This window comes from Hakea prostrata, chromosome 2, assembly GCF_041222555.1.
Source record: "Hakea prostrata isolate BN-2017 chromosome 2, UWA_Hpros_2, whole genome shotgun sequence".
Taxonomy (NCBI): domain Eukaryota; kingdom Viridiplantae; phylum Streptophyta; class Magnoliopsida; order Proteales; family Proteaceae; genus Hakea; species Hakea prostrata.
The window spans coordinates 4,723,740-4,741,542 of NC_142601.1; the positions used below are offsets into that span (position 1 = coordinate 4,723,740).

Here is a 17,803-nt window from a genome sequence, read left to right on the forward strand (position 1 = left end):
AAACCAGCCTCCCCACTCCACTCGAGCTTTCACCCTCCAACAATGATAAACAATTTGTGTAAGAGGCAAAAGAATAATAAAATAGGGTTTCGAACATCAAAATCTTGAAATTGCCCTTTTCTAGGTTGGGGGCGGTCCGTCAACTGATCCAACTGCCTCTAGGTAACTGCCCCTATAACTTTTTCGTTTGGAAACTGTTTTCGTCGGGCTTCAGTTGGGAGACTCCTATAAACATGATCGACACAATGGTAACATTTACTTGGGCATTCGGGTCTTCCAACCTCGGTTTCGTACTACCCAATATATTAAATCCACATTGACCTTCAATCTTTAATTTTATTTTGGGTTGTCCCTGAATTTTTCCCTAATTTAAAATACTACAAGTGAGAGTCAAACCGATGATCTCTCTTATGCTCTCAAGTAAAATGTAGTTGTAACTAAAGTTTAGAGAGTCAATATCACGTATCAATTAAGTGACCTTAAACGACATATCGTATAGTATTGAGTATTAAATCGTATTAGCCAATGTATTTTGGTGAAATCCAAAATGAAACTTTTTTTTTGGGGGGGGGAGAAGATGGACAAGTCTATATGGATATATACCGTATCAATCGTATTATTTTTTCTTTTGAGTACTATGTTGTATATTGTATTGATTGTATTAAATAAGGTATATATGGAGTAAAGTATTGTGAGATATTAATTCCCCACACTACCAGAAAAGGCGGGGGAGATTCTAGAAAAATTACATGGTTTAATTACTTATATGTTTCATATTTCAAAAATCGTCACTCAATGTTTCAATTAACAAAACTAGTAAAAACTAACAAAAACAACGAGATTTTTCATTCCCTTTTGAACATTTTTTCCTTTAAAACTAGTTATACCAACACATTAGACAACCATGGAACCAACTAGAGAAAAAAAGAACCGAAAATATGGGATCGTAAGAATAAAGTGGTAGTTGCTTAATATAGGTATGGTTAGTGTTAGGTAAAAATATTCAAAGGATAAAAAATGAGTGTTTTGATTATTAGGCTTTGTCCAATCTCAGTAGGAGGGTTTGGCCGCATTCCATTCCCATTGGTTGTATAACTCGGTAATCTGAATACAATTACTATTTTCTTAAAAAAAAGATTAATTTTGTAAATTGAAAGTTAGTTTTGCCTAATTTTGTTTAAAAAAATCCAAAAATAACTAATTATCCAAATTTCCCAAAGGTCTCACCCAAAAAAATTAAAAATTTTCTTGAAGATTTTGGCCTGTAACTTTTTTTCACTCAATAAAGAGTCGTAGATATAGGAAGCTGCAGTCAGACCAGGGAATTTTATCGTGTTTATTTTTGACAAAGAAATGAACCATCTATTTTTTTCTAGATAAAGAATATTTGTTTATTAGTTACATCCAAAGATTGAAATAAGATTTAGAAAATAGAATTTTTTATTTTAATGTAATCTTCACCTTCGGATCTAACTATGGACAGGTGGCTTTCATCGGGAGAGAAATGAATGGTCGATTTGGTTGTCTAAATGGCCCTGATAAACTGCCTAAGCCCATGTCTGTCGCTATCTCGCTAATTCGCCAACCTGGTGACTTCTTACATGAGTTACATCTCCTGTCCGAACTTGGTTCATCGAAGCTAGATTCTCATAGTTACTCGCGGAAACATTAATCGTGCACCCGCCGATTCCTCTCTGATTGTCGCTTTTCTCCTAATCAGGTTATTTTAAGGTATTGCAGAGATTATAGTGTCTTCTACTCTTCTCTTTCCCCAAAAGATTTCAGGGACTAATTGTTTTTCTTCGAAAGGGTTTCTGTGGACTTCTTGTCTATTATCAGTGAGTATGCAATGAGACACTTGACGAGAAAATCTTTTACATTTATCTTTTTTGCGAGTTTAGATCAGAATTCTAGTTCCATTGCCTTGCTAATTCTGTGTATAATAGCTCGTTGTCGCCTAGTTTGCGAGACTGACTTGATATGAGTAATCCAGTTTAATTTGTTTATCCTGAAGCGAAAATTTTAGATATCTGATGGTTTGTTTTGAACTTGAAGATTATGAGCATTCTATATGTCTGTTTTTTTCTCCCTCCCCCATTGAATTGAGTTATACCAAGTGTTTCCGACGAACAATCAGGAATTGGGTAGTTCCTGTTCCTTTGGCTTCATATGCTGATAAGGGTCTTGAAACTGAGCGGACCAGATCACGAAATGCTCTACGTCTGTTTTTTCCCCCTCCCATTGAATTGAGTTATACCAACTGTTTCCGACGAACAATCAGGAATTGGGTAGTTCCTGTTCCTTTGGCTTCATATGCTAATAAGGGTCTTGAAACTGAGCGGACCAGATCACGAAATGCTCTACGTCCGTTTTTTCCCCCTCCCATTGAATTGAGTTATACCAATTGTTTCCGATGAACAATCAGTAATGAGGTAGTTCCTGTCGTGTTGGCTTCATATGATGATTTATGTATGCCGTATCCTCAAGGTGGAAGAGGTAGTCTAGGGAAAAGCTGTAGGTGTGTTGAACATATGGCGTAAGACTAAATGTTTGGTAGCTTGGGAAAAGAAAATTTATGTGGGGAATTTTTCTGATCTGTAGACTTTGTAGCTTATGGTCCATCCAGTTCAAGAATTATGTGATTAGACATGCGCTTTCTTTTTTTTACAGAATGAAACAACTGGTCTCCTACTTTGTTGTCTTAGCTATGAGAAATTTAGATGGACAATGATGAATCTCAAAAATGAACATTTTAGATAAAAATAATTTAAGATGAGTGAGACTGCCTTTTGAAGTGTTTTGGAAGGTCATACGTCATGTTTTGTCATACTTCATATGTTCTTTATGGACAGAAGTCAGGTCTTCTGCAGCACTTTCTTTGTAATACAATAGAAAAAGTGAAAGAATATAAAGTGAAATGTTAGCATTTGAACTAGATGATTAGCTGTGGCTATTCTATTGCTATGCTTGAGAGGTTGGTAGATGTTCATAAAGGTAATGTCATTAACAAAGAACACTCACTTCGTAGTTGTCTTGCCTGAATAAATTACTCACATTTGGCAACACTGCTTCAATTGACAAGGCACCTCATGTACTTTATGGTTTTCAATCGCTGCTTCACCGTGCCAAATACAACAAGCCTCTTATCACCTCGTGATGAAGCCAACCCTCCAGCTCTGCTGTCTATTGTTAACCATCTCTTCAGCTATATTGGCTGAGTTATTTCACTGCCACTGCCACTGCCACTGCCAGCTATGATTGCTGCGTTACCATAACATAGCAAGCCTTTTGAATTGGTCTGACACCCTACCAGATGCCACATTATCAACGACACATCTCCACAGCGACCGCTGACTGCATTGAACCTGCACTAGTTACCTAGTCAAACTTACGCATCCTTTGCTCTTGATTAAGTGTGTTGACAACAATGACAAAAGCAAATGCATCTTGTGCTCACCTCAAGCTTTATTTCTCAACTAGGGCTTTGACAAGAAATCTGGCTGAGTTTAATCCCTTAATTTTATAGCAACACTGATATAAGTTTGTAGAATGTAAAGGTCTTGACTAGGTTTATTCCCCTCCCCTCCGGTGCCGGTCGGCAACCTGATGCACTAACACTCCTTTAACTGGGTTCAGAACTGGCAGCAAACACTGGTGGAATTCTATTTTGTGATTCTCTTGTTACTGTATTTTCTTGGAAATCTGGATTTATTCCTTATCGTGATCTTATTGCTTGCTGATGTGCTGCGGGATCTCACTGGTTTGATTTTATGGCTGCATAAGAATCTGAAGGCTGGTTTATTGGTAATCTTGGGCTGTTAGGTGTAATGGGTTTGAAGATTACATACGGATAGGAGCATGTGGATATTAGGGAATGACTTGCAGAGGTGATTCCATTTGGGTAGGAACACTAACTAGTACAGGAAAAACATTTAAAACGGTTGGTAATCTTGGAATCCTGATGGTTCATTTGAGTTTTGAGTCTAGAATAGTGTCTGTAAAATTGGGACTTCCAAGTAATTTATTCAGTATTGAAATGTAAAAGCAGAGAAGTCAGAGAGAAATAGAGAGGGAAAGGGAAAAGATGGGGTCATGGAGAGATAATTAAGGATAATGATGAAGAGTTTTCTTAAAATTTCCCTGTTTAAAGTTCTAATGGTCATCAAAGTTCATTAATACTAAAATGAAAATTTCAGTTTTGACCCAGATCAAATCCTAAGTTTGAGCTGGGATTTTAAACCTTAGCTTAGGTATCTTTAGCGTGAGAGTTTTGTTGGTTTCTGGTTGTTGGTGATGAGCCAGGAGTTGTGGCTTTCTTATCGGATACTTGTCTTATCCATGGTGATCTTTCATTTGATGAAAAAGATTCTGCAGAAGGAAATTTACCTTCATATATGAAGGGTGCAAAAAACCTGTATTCATGGCTTGGGTGCATTTTGGATTCAGACATCAGTATCGTACTAAGCATCTTGTTCAGGTGAGCTATAGAGCTGCTACTTATCTTCCTGACAGTCTAGCAGAGTTCGAATTGGCTGTGGGGAGCCTGTTCCATTATGAGATATTTTGATCTATAACATGTGGTGTATTGGCAGCCTTATCATGAATAAAGAAGTCTGCCATTTTTAGTGGACGAAGCAGGTTCTGTTTTGGATGGGGTTTGTCAGTACTGAAAGTCTAAACCAACCATATAACTATTAAGGCTGGGGCAAGGATGGTTTCAGGTTGATCCACCTTGTTGCCATTCCTACTGATTTTCTGTTCTATTGTATTGTTCCTGCAGTCTTACGTGTTATACATATTGGCTATTACCAACAGTAGTTTTTTCTTATACATTAGGGGGTAAACCACTAAATAATTAAAAGCAGTAAACTGCAAATAATAGGCATTAAAATGTTTAATATTGGAGGTTTCATGACTGTCACATGCTATAGTCGATGGTGGCAGGCAGTTGTTGGATGTGAAACCACAATTCTATTTACTTTTAGCACTTGTTTTAAATGTTTCATTCCTTTGCTGCTGATATCAAATACTATGTGAGAGCTGCTATCCCAATTTAGAATTTTTGAAAACTCATCTATTATCATCATGGATGGCTTTTCAGACTAGACTGCGGTTCAGAACAAAAGAAAATTCCCTTGTCAAGCCACTATTAGGAAGAGGAAGGGGTGCTGCTAAGCAAAGAATGGTTTCCTGCAGATCTTTTTGATATCTCCACAATGTCTGGGCTCCTTAATGTACATTTCCTGCTTAATACTATTCTTTAAATATTATATGGTATTGGAAATAGTTTCATGTACAGGTTGAGTTGTAAATTCCAAGGCCACAACACTTGCTCGAATGGGTTCATGTGAGGCCTAGTTTATGCTCTATTACTAGTGTTTATTCACGCTGATGCTCTGTGTTTTTTATTATTTTTGGTGTTACTGTTGACTTATCCTTCCTAGATGGTAGATATGATGTACTAAGGGTGGCGACTTCCTAGATAACCTGCCTACCTGCGATGAACAAGATGCAAAATTGTAGAGTGTGGGTAAAAGCGTGGCTGCATGAGGGGACATGTTACAAGATGTCAAATTGGCAGGGGCAGGGTTTATGTCAATTCAATCCCTTGAGATGGGGAGAGAATTTTGCTTGGAACGTTTAGTGTAACGGCTGTTATTTTAGGGTTGAGGGTTTCTAGCCCTTACTACCTCTTGATATGAGAATTGTTTGATAATAGATACTAAAATGAATTTATGGTTCGTGTAGCTTGGTGTTTTGATTAAAGCATTCATGCACGAGATTTGAAGCTCAAGTCTTATTATCATCCTTTTATAAAAAGCTATTGGATTCAGTTTCATACAACATTTCATAGTATTTGAATCAACCTTGGTGTGATGTGAACGCTTAACCAAAACCCAACATGACATGAGGTCACCTGTTATGGATTTAATAGTGGTATGATGATTTTTGTTTGTGGTTGCCGGGGTGTGTGTGTGTGTGTGTGACTAAACATAACTCATTTATCTACATGTTGTGTTATGGTTATATATTTTGACTTTATTATTGAACTGATGACCTAGCGTCAATGGACTCAACCCACTACACCTACTATGAATAGTCAATTCAAGATACTGTAGGATCCATGTTAACCACTCCACTTTGTTTATAGCCGTCAAAGTACGTATTGGTCCCATATAGATCATTGGGTTCTTCTATTATAGGATGTCAGACAAGGTGATCTTTAAATGTCACAAATTTTAACCCTTCCCACTTTTCTTGCCTCCCATCCTCCTGTTTTCATAAACAAACTTGTTTCCCTCTTCTTTCCCTTGATCTCATCCAAGACCACTTGTCTTTATTGTGTGGTTAAGCTTTTCCTTGGTATCACCTTGCAAATCCTGGCTCAACAACCTATCTGACCTTTTAGTTAGGAAGAATCTTTTTAGCAGATGTCTACTTTTGAAGGTAATTAGATGCTCCTCTCTCTTTTTGAAGTACGTATTTACGATGGATAAATCAAAAGCAACAACAAAATTTGAAACCAAAATAACTTCTCATTTCTCTCTCCAAACCCATGTTCTCCATGTACGCTTTAATAGCTTCTTTTGATCTTTCGATATATGTCTAATTAGATCACCCTCTACAATAATCTTTTCTGCTTGATGAATTCCTTGCATTAATCCATCCATATTTGCCCAAAATTGTAACTTTTAGACTTTCATCTGGTCCTACTTGAGGTGCATATGCACTAATTATATTTATTATCTCTTTCTCCATTATCGCCTATTCTTTTGACATCCACCACATCATTCTTTAGTAGATCATTTGGTTGCAAGAAAAAGGAGGATGGAAAAGATAGAAAGGTGGGACCCATTAATAGTGGTTGGGGGAACAAGAAACAATTTTAAAAAAGTTGAAAATGTGTGTCCCATGTTAAATAGAATAATATTTTTATTTTCCTCCCTTTCCCACAAAGCTTCACATGAAAGTGTAGGACGTTTACAAGAGATGAGGTGGGAAAAGACGAAAAATTGTTTTGCCACGTAAGCAAACAATTCCTTTTAATTATGGAGGGTTGTCTCTTCATTATCTCTCCCCAGCCAAACAAACAAACCCAAAATTTGGTATTTGTGGAAAAACTTACTTTTTCCTACCCCACTTTATTCCATTAAACAAATGCTTTGTAAACCTTTATCCACTATTATGCCTACTCCACTTTCATTACTTGTATCCCTAGTGTACCAAAATTTAAAGTCATCCAACTCCTTAGCTTTTTACCCTTCTATCTAGTCTCTTAAATGCAAAGCTATATTAATCATTCTTTTCCTTGTAACATCTATTAATTATAAGTTCTTACCTGTTAAAGATACTATTTTTCAAGATGACAATTTAATCCTACATTTCTGGATTAGCTTCTTTACCCGTAGTCGTCCACTGGGCGGGATCCATTGCCTACTTATCACCGCATCCAGGTGTTGATGTGGCTTGTTGCTTATGGAGGAATGCTGTAGCATCGCATTTATATGTAATGTTGTTGAATCTGTCTGCCGACCTGGCGCACCGGCCCTCCTCCTTTACTGGGGCTTGGGACCGGCAGCAAACACAGGCTGAGTTCTGCTGTGTCCGCCTCTGGTATCATTTGTGTTCAGAGCTGGAAAGGCAGGACTTTGACGCAGGTCACAAGAAAATTTGTGCCATAATGAAGTGTGCATTGTCATGCCTGACATAAATGCTTTCCTAACATCGGTCTGCAGCTTGTGCTTCTAGTATACTACTGCTACTGCCACTATTACACTTTCCATTGGAGATTTGGGTTATGATGCATCTTCTTATTTCATTTTTTATTTATTATTATTTTTAAGAGCATTGTACTTATGGTTGCAGTCAGCTTTGAATGGATCTAGTTCAAATCTCCCAGATACGACAGGTAGATCCTTTGCAACATCTTTTTCTTCCCAGTCTGCATCTGCAGGAGGATCCCCTGTTTATCATCACACCGGTTTGTACCTTTGCTGGATCTTTTAATTGTTGCTTGTAAATATACTCTAGATGATCTCAGTGATTCTTTTTTATAGGAACCATGCAAGGGTTGCATAGTGTTCATGGTAGTTTCAATATGCCCAACATGCCAGGCACCGTAGCATCAAGAAATTCAACACTGAATGGTGTTCCTTCAAGTGGCATTCAGCAACCAATGGGTAGCCATTCTGGTGGACGATTTGCATCAAACAATCTTCCTGTTGCTCTTTCACAGGTATTGCATGCTACAAGATGTATGTGATCAATGATCCCTCTAAGTTGGTTGCAATATTACAAATTATTCTGTTGAGACAGGATTCTTGTACTTAACCTACATAGTTGAATTGAGTTTTGTTGGGTTAACTTCTTTACCCCTCTGCCCCTCTTCCCCTACTCCTTCGTGTTGATCTTTGGGATTCTGCCCTTTTTATGCAGATATCTCATAGCAACACACATGGACATTCAGGAGCCACAAATAGAGGAGGTACAAGTATTATATTAAACCCTTATTTAAGTGGTAGCATTTTGTGGAGTTGGTTGTTCTATTCCTTTCCAATCTCTGCTGCAATTGGTAACCAAGTTGCTTTTCCAGGATTGGGAGTCTCTCCAGTTTTGGGAAATGCAGGTCCTCGAATAACAAGTTCGATGGGGAACATTGTTGGTGGGGGTAACATCGGAAGGAGCATAAGCTCTAGTGGAGGATTGACAGTCCCTGGTCTTGCTTCACGGCTGAACATGATTGCTAATAGTGGATCTGGAGGTCTGGGTATGCATGGATCTAACAGATTAATGAGTGGTGTGCTTCAGCCAGGTAGTGGCTTTAGCCTTACTGAATTCCTTTATGATTTCCCCCTTTTTTGGCGGGGGGGGGGGGTTGGTTTGGAGTGGGGGAGGTGGTTAAAAAAAAGAAAGAGAGAGAGAGAAAAGAAAAACACACGCACTCACACGCATAGAATTACAGTTATTTGTTGCTACTTCGCTTCCATTTTCCCCCCTGTTACTGCCGTGTTACCCTAAAAAATGGTTACAAGTGCGTTGATGATCATGCTTTCTCTGGCTAACTAGATTTTAGTGAAGTAATGTTTTTCAAAATGATCATGGTTTAGTTTGAATGCATAATGATAATTTGCAACATCGGAGCCAAAAATTTTCAAAATTATTGTATTCTGCTTCTAGTTTTAATTAGTCAGCTGAATCTCAGGAGCATTTCTAGTTCTTTTTTTATAGTTGAAAGTTCCAGCAATTTGACATTATTATATGTTAGTTTAAGCATAACTCTAAACCTGTTGGTGACAATTAGAGGACAACATGACAGCAAAATGCATCTAACAATCTGAATAAGGTCTTGATTATTTGACTTAGATGATCTCAATGAAGTCCATAATGGGCATCATAAATCATCATTTTCTCAGACTTTACCATATTTTTTTTCTGAAGCATTAGTTGTCACTTGTCAGTACTTTTCCCTACTTGAGCATCCACCAAACCACTCATTTCTCCCCTCACATGAACAAACCTTTTTGATGCTGTTATCATAGTTGTCATGGTGATGAGGCGATGCAAGGCGGTTTAGGCTAATTGAGGCAATGAGGATGAGGCGCCCTCCGAGGCGCTTTTGAGGCGGTTGGGGCGTTTTAAGTGGAATTTTTAGTGTACATCTCATTCACTCCAATTCATTATAAATCTATAATATCTTATATGATTTAAAAAAAAAAAAAAAAAAAAAACTAATATTAGCCTACCTCAAGTCATCCAACATACTACAAACCACACATAGGAGGTCCTAAATAAAAAGTCGAGGGAAGAAAGGAAGAGAAGAAGTCATTTGTCGCGTGGCTTGCCAGAGTGTCGTCGCGGGAATGGAAGAGAAGAAGAGAGGAAGAGAAAGAGATTAGGGATTAGAGTGAGAGTGAGAGTGTGAGACTTGAGTCAAGAACTTATTCTCTTTCGATTTTGTATGTTTTTCTATTTTTTATTTTAACATTTGATCACATGTAGCGTCATTATAAATATGCATATAGGTTCAAATAATAGATACTTTACAATTGGAATCTAATAAATAATTCAATATATACCTTCGATTTGGCATCTTTCATGTAATTTAAAAAAGAAAAAAAAGCGGACGCCTTGGGGTATAAGGCGTCCGAGGCTCTTGAGGCGATGCCTAGGCAATGCCTCATACCCCAAGGCAATCGCCTCTGAAAATGAGGCGACACCGATTTGAGGCACTCCGAAGGTGCCCGGACGCCTAGGCGACGCTTAGGTGACTATGGCTTTTATTTATATAAGGAAGAAGCTTTTCTTTTGAAGATTTGTTAATTTCTACGTAGGCAATGTGTTGGACCCTTAGACACTTTCAGACACTTTTTGGACACAGCTGTCGCATCTTGCATAAGCTCATTCCTGATACTTTTTTGTAGAATTTGTTCTTTTAACTTGTAGCTTGATGTATCTATTCTATGCTAAATTTTGTTAAATTTTTTTTCCTTCTTTTAACTAACTAGCTTTACTAAAATGTGTCATAGGGTGTGCATAGTGCACGGCTTCACAGCCTTAACCTTATATTAAATTTAAATATTTGTTTGTATGTATATTTTGCCCTTAGTTGAACTTAAGTTGACTTGCTTGTGTGGATTATGGCACAGCGTATAAGTATTTCTGCCTACTTTTTTCAGTATTACTAAGTTTTATTCAAATCTATTCAATGGAAATCTATTTGTTGTTTGCTGAACCTTGTTTGAGTACTTACTGCTAGTGATGTCATATGAGATATTTGTAATTTGATATCATACTTTTTGTTTAAATTTTTATGAGATCATACTTTTTAATGTGGGGATGTTATCTTCAAGATAAGTTTCTTCATGTTGTCAAGTGGATGCTTGTATTTTGGGTTTTTGTTTGTAGTAGTTAGTTCATTATGAATCTGTTTGTGCAAGCTGTCTCTTAGGTTGCAATGTTTAATTTATGATACTTGGAGGTCAATTCTATTTTCATTATCTTTCATTGTCCAGTTGAAAGATTGTATTTCTCCAAAGTATCTTTCCTGCTCGATTTTTTATATGAGAATAACATATACTGCATTCAGCATCACTGCAGATGATGTCAACGCTTGGAAATTCATATACTACAGCTGGAGGCCCACTATCTCAAAGTCAAGTCCAAGCAGGGAATAATTTAAGCTCAATGGGTATATTTAATGATGTGAACTCCAGTGACAGTTCTCCTTTTGACATGAATGATTTCCCTCAGTTGACTGGGCGCCCTAATTCTGCTGGAGGGCCACAAGGACAATTTGGTATTGGACAGTTCCTATGCTATTGCTGACTTATTGTTCTTATTCCTGCCATGGGGATAATATTTTAGCCATGAATTTGCAGGTTCTATACGAAAACAAAATGGTGTTAGTCCTATTGTCCAACAGAACCAAGAATTCAGCATCCAAAATGAAGATTTTCCAGCATTACCTGGATTTAACGGTGCTCATTTATTCTCTGAGAGGCTACAATTGTGGTCAACCTACACACTATGCTTATTGCTATAATTTAGCTTTCCTCAGTTCATATATTTGCTTGGAGATGTCAGTATCTGGAATTTGATGTGGTGGAAATCTTAGTACTTGCATACTTGATCATGTAGAATGATCCAATGGTATCCAACAGCTTGACTACCTTTTTAAATATGATGAACCAGTCCAAATTTAAGCCTGATTTTGGTCCCTTCATCTATCAGAATGCCCTCCTGGTTAGATTTTGTTCTTTAATTTTTGTTGCTGGTGATGGGCTTGGGGGGCTGGTGTGGTGGAAGGTTAAGAAGATTTTAACAAGAAACTGGCTTTTGGCATTAATAAATTAAATTGTGATGCATTATGTGTCAAAATCCGTGGTTCCACATCTAAAATTTGGTATCAAGATGCCCTGGCTTTGTAACATATACTTGTGATATAGAGTGTTCCCACTTCATTTTCAGCATGCTTGAAAATCTGAATTTTGGGTGGATCAACAGAGGAGTAAAATATGACAAAAGAAATAGGGGTGTGTGTGCGTGTTTTTCCTTTTTTGGGGGTTGTTGGGGGGGGGGGTTGTTAAGTAAGACCATCCCTGGCCACAGAAATATACAAATGAAAGAATGAAATATAGAGGTTTTGTAGAATTGTCTGTGCTCTATAGCTTACTGTGCTTTTTCTTTTGTTCAATGCAAGTATGCAACACATTGACATGTTGCTTTATGATTTACTGTTGCATCTTTTCTTCTTGGTGATCTAACGAGGCTAACTGATAGAGAAGACCCAAACAGATGAATATGGAATGAAGCCACAACCTAATAGGACTCAATAAAGAGCGAGGGGTCAAAATGACCTGCAAAAACGGATGGAGTGGAAACAACCATGAAGAAGATTCTGATGACCCAATAAAACTAGGGGGTGGGGAGAAAAAGTGAAGGACCCAGGGAGTGGCAAGATGCCTACTCCTCTGGAGTCTCAGGGCAAACACATTAAAATTATGATCAATTTGATTTCTAATTTTGAAATAGATTGTGCCCAAGATTTTCTCAATGGTATAAGAGTGAGGATGTCCCTCATCTTTTGTTTCTGTCCCACCCATATATGATAAATCACTTCACTGAAGACCAACTTTCCAACTGTCAGAGGGAGATTTACCATTAAAATTATTTCATATTCACCTCCATTCAGTATTAAATTTTAGCTAGCTAAAGGGTGGGGCCCCATTTTCTGAGAATAATTCTTCAAAGAGATATGGAAAAGGGACAGGGAAAGAATACATGATCAGCACTTTCAATAGAATTCTCTGGTGCATAAAAGGGTTAAGGGAAAAAAAACCCCTTTTTATATGTTACTGACATTGGAGATTATATCTTGCTTATGTTAAGCTGGTTGCATATTTCTTTACTTTAATTCTGCTTTTTCATTGCTGTGCAGGAGGAAATTCTGATTATGCAATGGATTTGCATCAGAAAGAACAGCTTCATGACAATGCTGTTTCCATAATGCAATCTCAGCACTACCCTGTAAGAATGGCTTCTATGTGCCAGATTCTCCATTTTAAATATACCATGCAATGGGTTGAATGAAAAAGACATGTTGTGTTGGCTCTTCCCAAGTGCTATATGTCTTCCTGTGCTTTTTGAGTTTAGCCTTTCTTTGTGTACAATAAATTTTGTTAGTGAGTTACTTCTTTCTATATATAGATGGGTAGGTCTGCTGGATTCAACTTGGCGGGAACATATTCATCTCATCGTCCACAGCAACAGCAGCAACATGGTTCATCAGTTAGTGGCAGTGGGGTTTCCTTTACTCCTGCTAACAGTCAGGATATGCTACATTTACATAACTCTGATCATTGGGTCCCATCTTCCCATGCAGCCTATCACTCACAGGTGATCATGAGATTCCATCAATGGATCTTGTGAAAAGTATTGTGGCATTTGGTTCATACTGCAAACATTCACCTCACAAGTTTTGGATTTTTTTGCTTCCCTGAATAGGTTCAGACTGGTGGTCAACCTGGAATGGGATTGAGACCTTTGAACTCTCCAAATTCTGTATCTGGTATGGGCTCATATGAACAGCTTATTCAACAGTATCAACAACACCAAAATCAATCTCAGTTTCGGCTACAGCAAATGTCAACTGTGAATCAGTCGTTTAGAGATCAGGGCATGAAGTCAATGCATGTGCCCCAAGCTGTTCCCGATCGATTTGGTTTGCTTGGTTTATTAAGTGTGATAAAGATGAGTGATCCCAACTTGATGTCCCTTTCACTTGGAATTGATCTGACAACTCTTGGGCTAAATTTGAACTCGACGGATAACCTTCACAAAACTTTTGGATCCCCATGGTCCGATGACCCTGCCAAGGGAGAGCCGGAGTTTAGTGTGCCAGAATGTTATTATTCTAAACCACCACCTGTACTACATGTAAACTGATCTTGACCTTTAACTTGAGGTTTCTTTTTAGATCTTCCTATCCATATATTCTCATTCCAACCTTTGTGTGATGCATGCAGCAAATGTATTTTTCGAAGTACCAGTTGGAAACGTTGTTTTATGTATTTTACAGGTTTGCTGTTTTACATGTGTTAATTTCTGCCAATGGTTTGTTTGGTGTTTAAATGACTTACACCCTTTCTTTTTGTGTGTTTGCGCAGCATGCCAAAAGATGAGGCCCAGTTGTATGCGGCTAATGAATTGTACGCATTCATAACTAAAATTTTCTGCAGTTCTATATTTGGGTTATATTGTTCTTTGCCTGATCATTTTGAATAGATGGCGTGTTTCTCATTAAGCAGGTCCAAGCCCGTATTTTGACCTGTAAAAGGGCAATGATCAAACCTTGCAGACCTGAAGCCTACATGGTTTTTTGTATTTCAACTCTTGGATGTGTCTTCCGTGTACTCACCCCACTCCTTAATCCTTTGCAAGTATTGCAGCTTTTTGATGGCATTCCTGCTTACTCAATCTGCAATAACTAAATGGTTTTGCCAGTTTTCTGCACTTCATAAACCATTGTGTGCTAGATCTGCTGCATGTCACCTACCTTTAGTGAATTGTGGAACTGTGATAGCTTGTTTATTAGGTTGAATAAGTGATGTACATTCTCTACCGATCATAACTCCTCACTCCACTGCTACATGGAAGGCTCAATTCTGTCAAGCTTTTCTCCTCACTGTTGATGCAGTTGTATTTGAATAGATCGATTAATATGTTCCCGATAGAAGCTTACGCACAAGCTTGGAAGGTCCACAAAGTGCTGGTGGTAGTCCAATCACTGAGGACAAGCTATAAGTAGTTAAAATTTAGGTTGGCCTTTATAATTTTACGGGTTTTATTGGCACAGCCTACAAGATATTTCCGTATTCTTCTTCTTTCCTTTTTTTTTTGGGGGGGGGGGTTATGTTGGGGTAGGAAGGATATGGTTTGAGTACAGGAACAGTGGCAGCAAGATGTAACCTTATTTAATGAGATGGGATTGAGTTAGATTAGGATCCTTGTTAGTCAGAATGGACTCTGGATTTAAGATTGTTTTTCTTATTTTTTTTTCTTTCATGAGAGGGTAATTAGGAGTTATTGCTAGCTGATTTAGCAATGCTAAAAGGTTATATCTTTGTGTGCCCCAAACTTCAATTATGCATGATTTTGAACATAATATTTTGAGTTTGTTGACAGCTTTGATGCTGCACAGCTGCATGTATGGGATTGATATTCCGGAACTGGCTTGTTGTATATCCTCTATTCCTGCTGACAAAGTCGTTCTTCCCATTTCTTATGACTGCTTTTGTTAATTGATTTATGGCGCTCTTTTTTTTCTTTTCTTTTCTTCTTCTTCCTGTATCTCTTACATTACTGGTTACAGCCACATGAGGTCTGCCACATTGATATCAGCTCTCCAAACAGCTCTATTTGAAGTCATACGTTATACATGGTACTTGGCCTAAACTACATGATGTAGCATTAGATGGGACTAAGGTGAGGTAGTAGGATCTCCAAAGAACCAGCTTGAATTGACCAAAATAGGGGTAGGGTTTTGGAAAAGGGAAAACTTGGGGATTTGCGGGTTGGAGGAGGGGGGGGGGGTTCTACCCTAGTTTGAGAGAATTCTGATGGTGGGATTCTAAGTCCTAAAATCTAGGACAATTGAGAAAATATAGGAGAGGCTGGTTGATGTGGTTTCAGAGAAAGTTTCGACTAGGGTTTTAGTAATGTAGCCTGGAAAGGACTTAGGGCCAAGCAGCAGGATTTCTAGCAAACCAGCTCATATTGGGTAAACTAGGGTAGGATTTTGGAAAAAGGGAAAATCTGTGGATTTAGGATTTCTAATAAGAGTTAGGGATTGATGTGCAGGTTGGGAGGACACCAAACTCTTCATACCACCTTGGACTTTTAAGCACCAAACTCCTTATATCACCTTGGGCTTTAAGCACCAAGGGTACGAGGTCTCGGACTTTAAACAGCAAAACTTCCGACCTAGACTTGTAACATGTCTGAGCTCTTAAACAGAAGAAACAACAAATGTTTACTAGGCATGAATCACATAAACTGGCTTATCTATTCTTGCCATTGTGGGGGGTTACTTACAAGGCTCAAAGGCCAATTACAAACTTAATTCCCATTAAGAATAGAATCCTAAGTGTTAGGCTGTTAGCTACCTTCAAAACAAACTCCTATAATTAGGAGGTAAAAGAAACCAACTTAGAACACTTAGGGGGTCCTTGTGTGGGTGAAGGCTAGGTAGTCTCGACAACTTAATAATTAAAATGTCCTACTCGCCCTACAGTTAAAATAGACTAGGATTTTTCATTAGTCTATATGCCCTTATTTTGGGCCCATAGAGAGGTCCATTACTGGTTAAATCTAAGGCTTTCAGGGCTAATCCTCCTATTAAGAAAAGGGGGTGATTTTTGCTTTTTCCTTAAATCTGGGGGATATAGGGGGTTGGGATGGTTGGTTGTCTGGAAACAAGTGAAGGCATAGGAATAGGGGGTAAAGGCATCTTTAGATACATTCTTCCCCCTGCAGTCAATTAAACTAATGAGCATTTGTCAAGGTTCGTTCAACTCTTGCCAGCATTGGACCTCAGATTCAGCTTTACAGTTCTTTATTGCCATCAAGCATTTTTGTCTTGAGTTTTGTTTTTATATTTTATCATCCAAGCAATTGGAGCGGTCAGCGCCAGTGGGGCTTTGTCAGTGGATCTGATCTTTCTAAAGCCTCTCAGTTCCATCTGGTTTCTCAGTATTTTGATAATTGTGAGTTCATATGCTTGCCCAATAACCCAGAGGCGGTATTGTTCCCCCTTTTTTATTTTAAATAAAAAATTGTTTTATGTATGGACAAAAGTTTTAGAAGATGGGGAATATAGATATGTGGACTGGCTCCGCTAGTTTGCCACCTTGGAATGATGATGTGGTTGCTGTTACTTGGATTTGTTTGATCCAATTTCATGAGCTCCTCTTGGGTTCTCCCCTCTTAAATTTATGTAATTATCTGCAACAATAGTCACTGGGGCTATGGACTGCTCTTTGTTTTTGCAGGTATAATAGAGGGTGGCTCTACCACAAAGAAAACCGTTTATGGTTCATAAGGATCACAAACATGGAGCCACTTGTTAAGACAAACACTTATGAGAGGGGATCCTACCTATGTTTTGATCCAAACACATGGGAAACAGTCCGAAAGGTTTTGATCCCAGACACTCATGCTTTCTCATTTAAAATTTAGGAATTTATTCTTTTTAGTAAGGTGCCCTATTGATGAGATGGTTTATGGTGCAGGATAACTTTGTTCTCCATTATGAGCTGTTGGAGAAGAGACCATTGCTACCTCAACATTAACAGAACATTTCACATGTAAAGTTTCAGCTCATTTGTTTAGAACAGAAAGGAAAAAAAAAGAAGGCTCATTAAGCACATTGCTGCCGTGTAATTTAGTTTCTTTTTAATTTCATTGGGTAGTCATATTACTAGTTTTCTGCTGCCTGTTGCTATAGTTTGCATGCCTTGTTGGTCCAAATTTCCTAAACTAGTTGGCCTACAAATGATAGGATACCATATGAAGCTAATTCACATCGAATAGTATATGTGTTTGGTGTATCAAAACAGAGCATGAAAAGCTCATCTTAAAGCCGATTAACCATGTCTGCGGCTGGTTATTTGGAATGACTGGCCCTGCTGTTGCAAAGACTGGGCAGTGATGGTCACATGCTTCTAACTAAAAGCAATCTCTTTAGGCCTTGGATTGAATCAGCCACTTGTGTTTTTTACTGACGTTTGTTTAACTTATTTGATTT

General features: G+C 38.1%; 1 protein-coding gene and 1 non-coding gene across 7 annotated transcripts; one reads left to right on the forward strand and one right to left on the reverse strand.

Moving 5' to 3' along the window:
- The first annotated feature begins 1,595 nt into the window (after positions 1–1,595).
- Positions 1,596–17,782, forward strand: LOC149023376 (putative NOT transcription complex subunit VIP2). Of its 6 annotated transcripts, none has more exons than XM_089143927.1 (15): positions 1,596–1,731; positions 1,810–1,838; positions 5,102–5,234; positions 7,867–7,981; positions 8,058–8,236; positions 8,437–8,812; positions 11,087–11,296; positions 11,379–11,477; positions 12,938–13,026; positions 13,207–13,395; positions 13,504–13,935; positions 14,025–14,077; positions 14,166–14,207; positions 17,049–17,193; positions 17,289–17,782. In XM_089143927.1, the coding sequence occupies exons 3-15, from the start codon at positions 5,217–5,219 to the stop codon at positions 17,346–17,348; spliced, it is 2,007 nt and encodes a 668-aa protein (XP_089000053.1). In that variant the 5' UTR covers positions 1,596–1,731; positions 1,810–1,838; positions 5,102–5,216; the 3' UTR covers positions 17,349–17,782. The 6 variants fall into 6 exon arrangements, with proteins under 6 accessions (XP_089000053.1, XP_089000055.1, XP_089000056.1 ...); XM_089143929.1 differs by lacking the exon at positions 1,810–1,838 and having other exon boundaries at positions 8,437–8,485; positions 8,594–8,812; XM_089143930.1 differs by lacking the exon at positions 1,810–1,838 and having other exon boundaries at positions 8,437–8,485; positions 8,594–8,812; positions 13,510–13,935.
- LOC149023377 (small nucleolar RNA snoR35) lies at positions 7,895–7,981 on the reverse strand. The gene has a single exon (XR_016171953.1). It is a non-coding gene; the product is annotated as a small nucleolar RNA snoR35 (small nucleolar RNA).
- Positions 17,783–17,803: the final 21 nt, after the last annotated feature.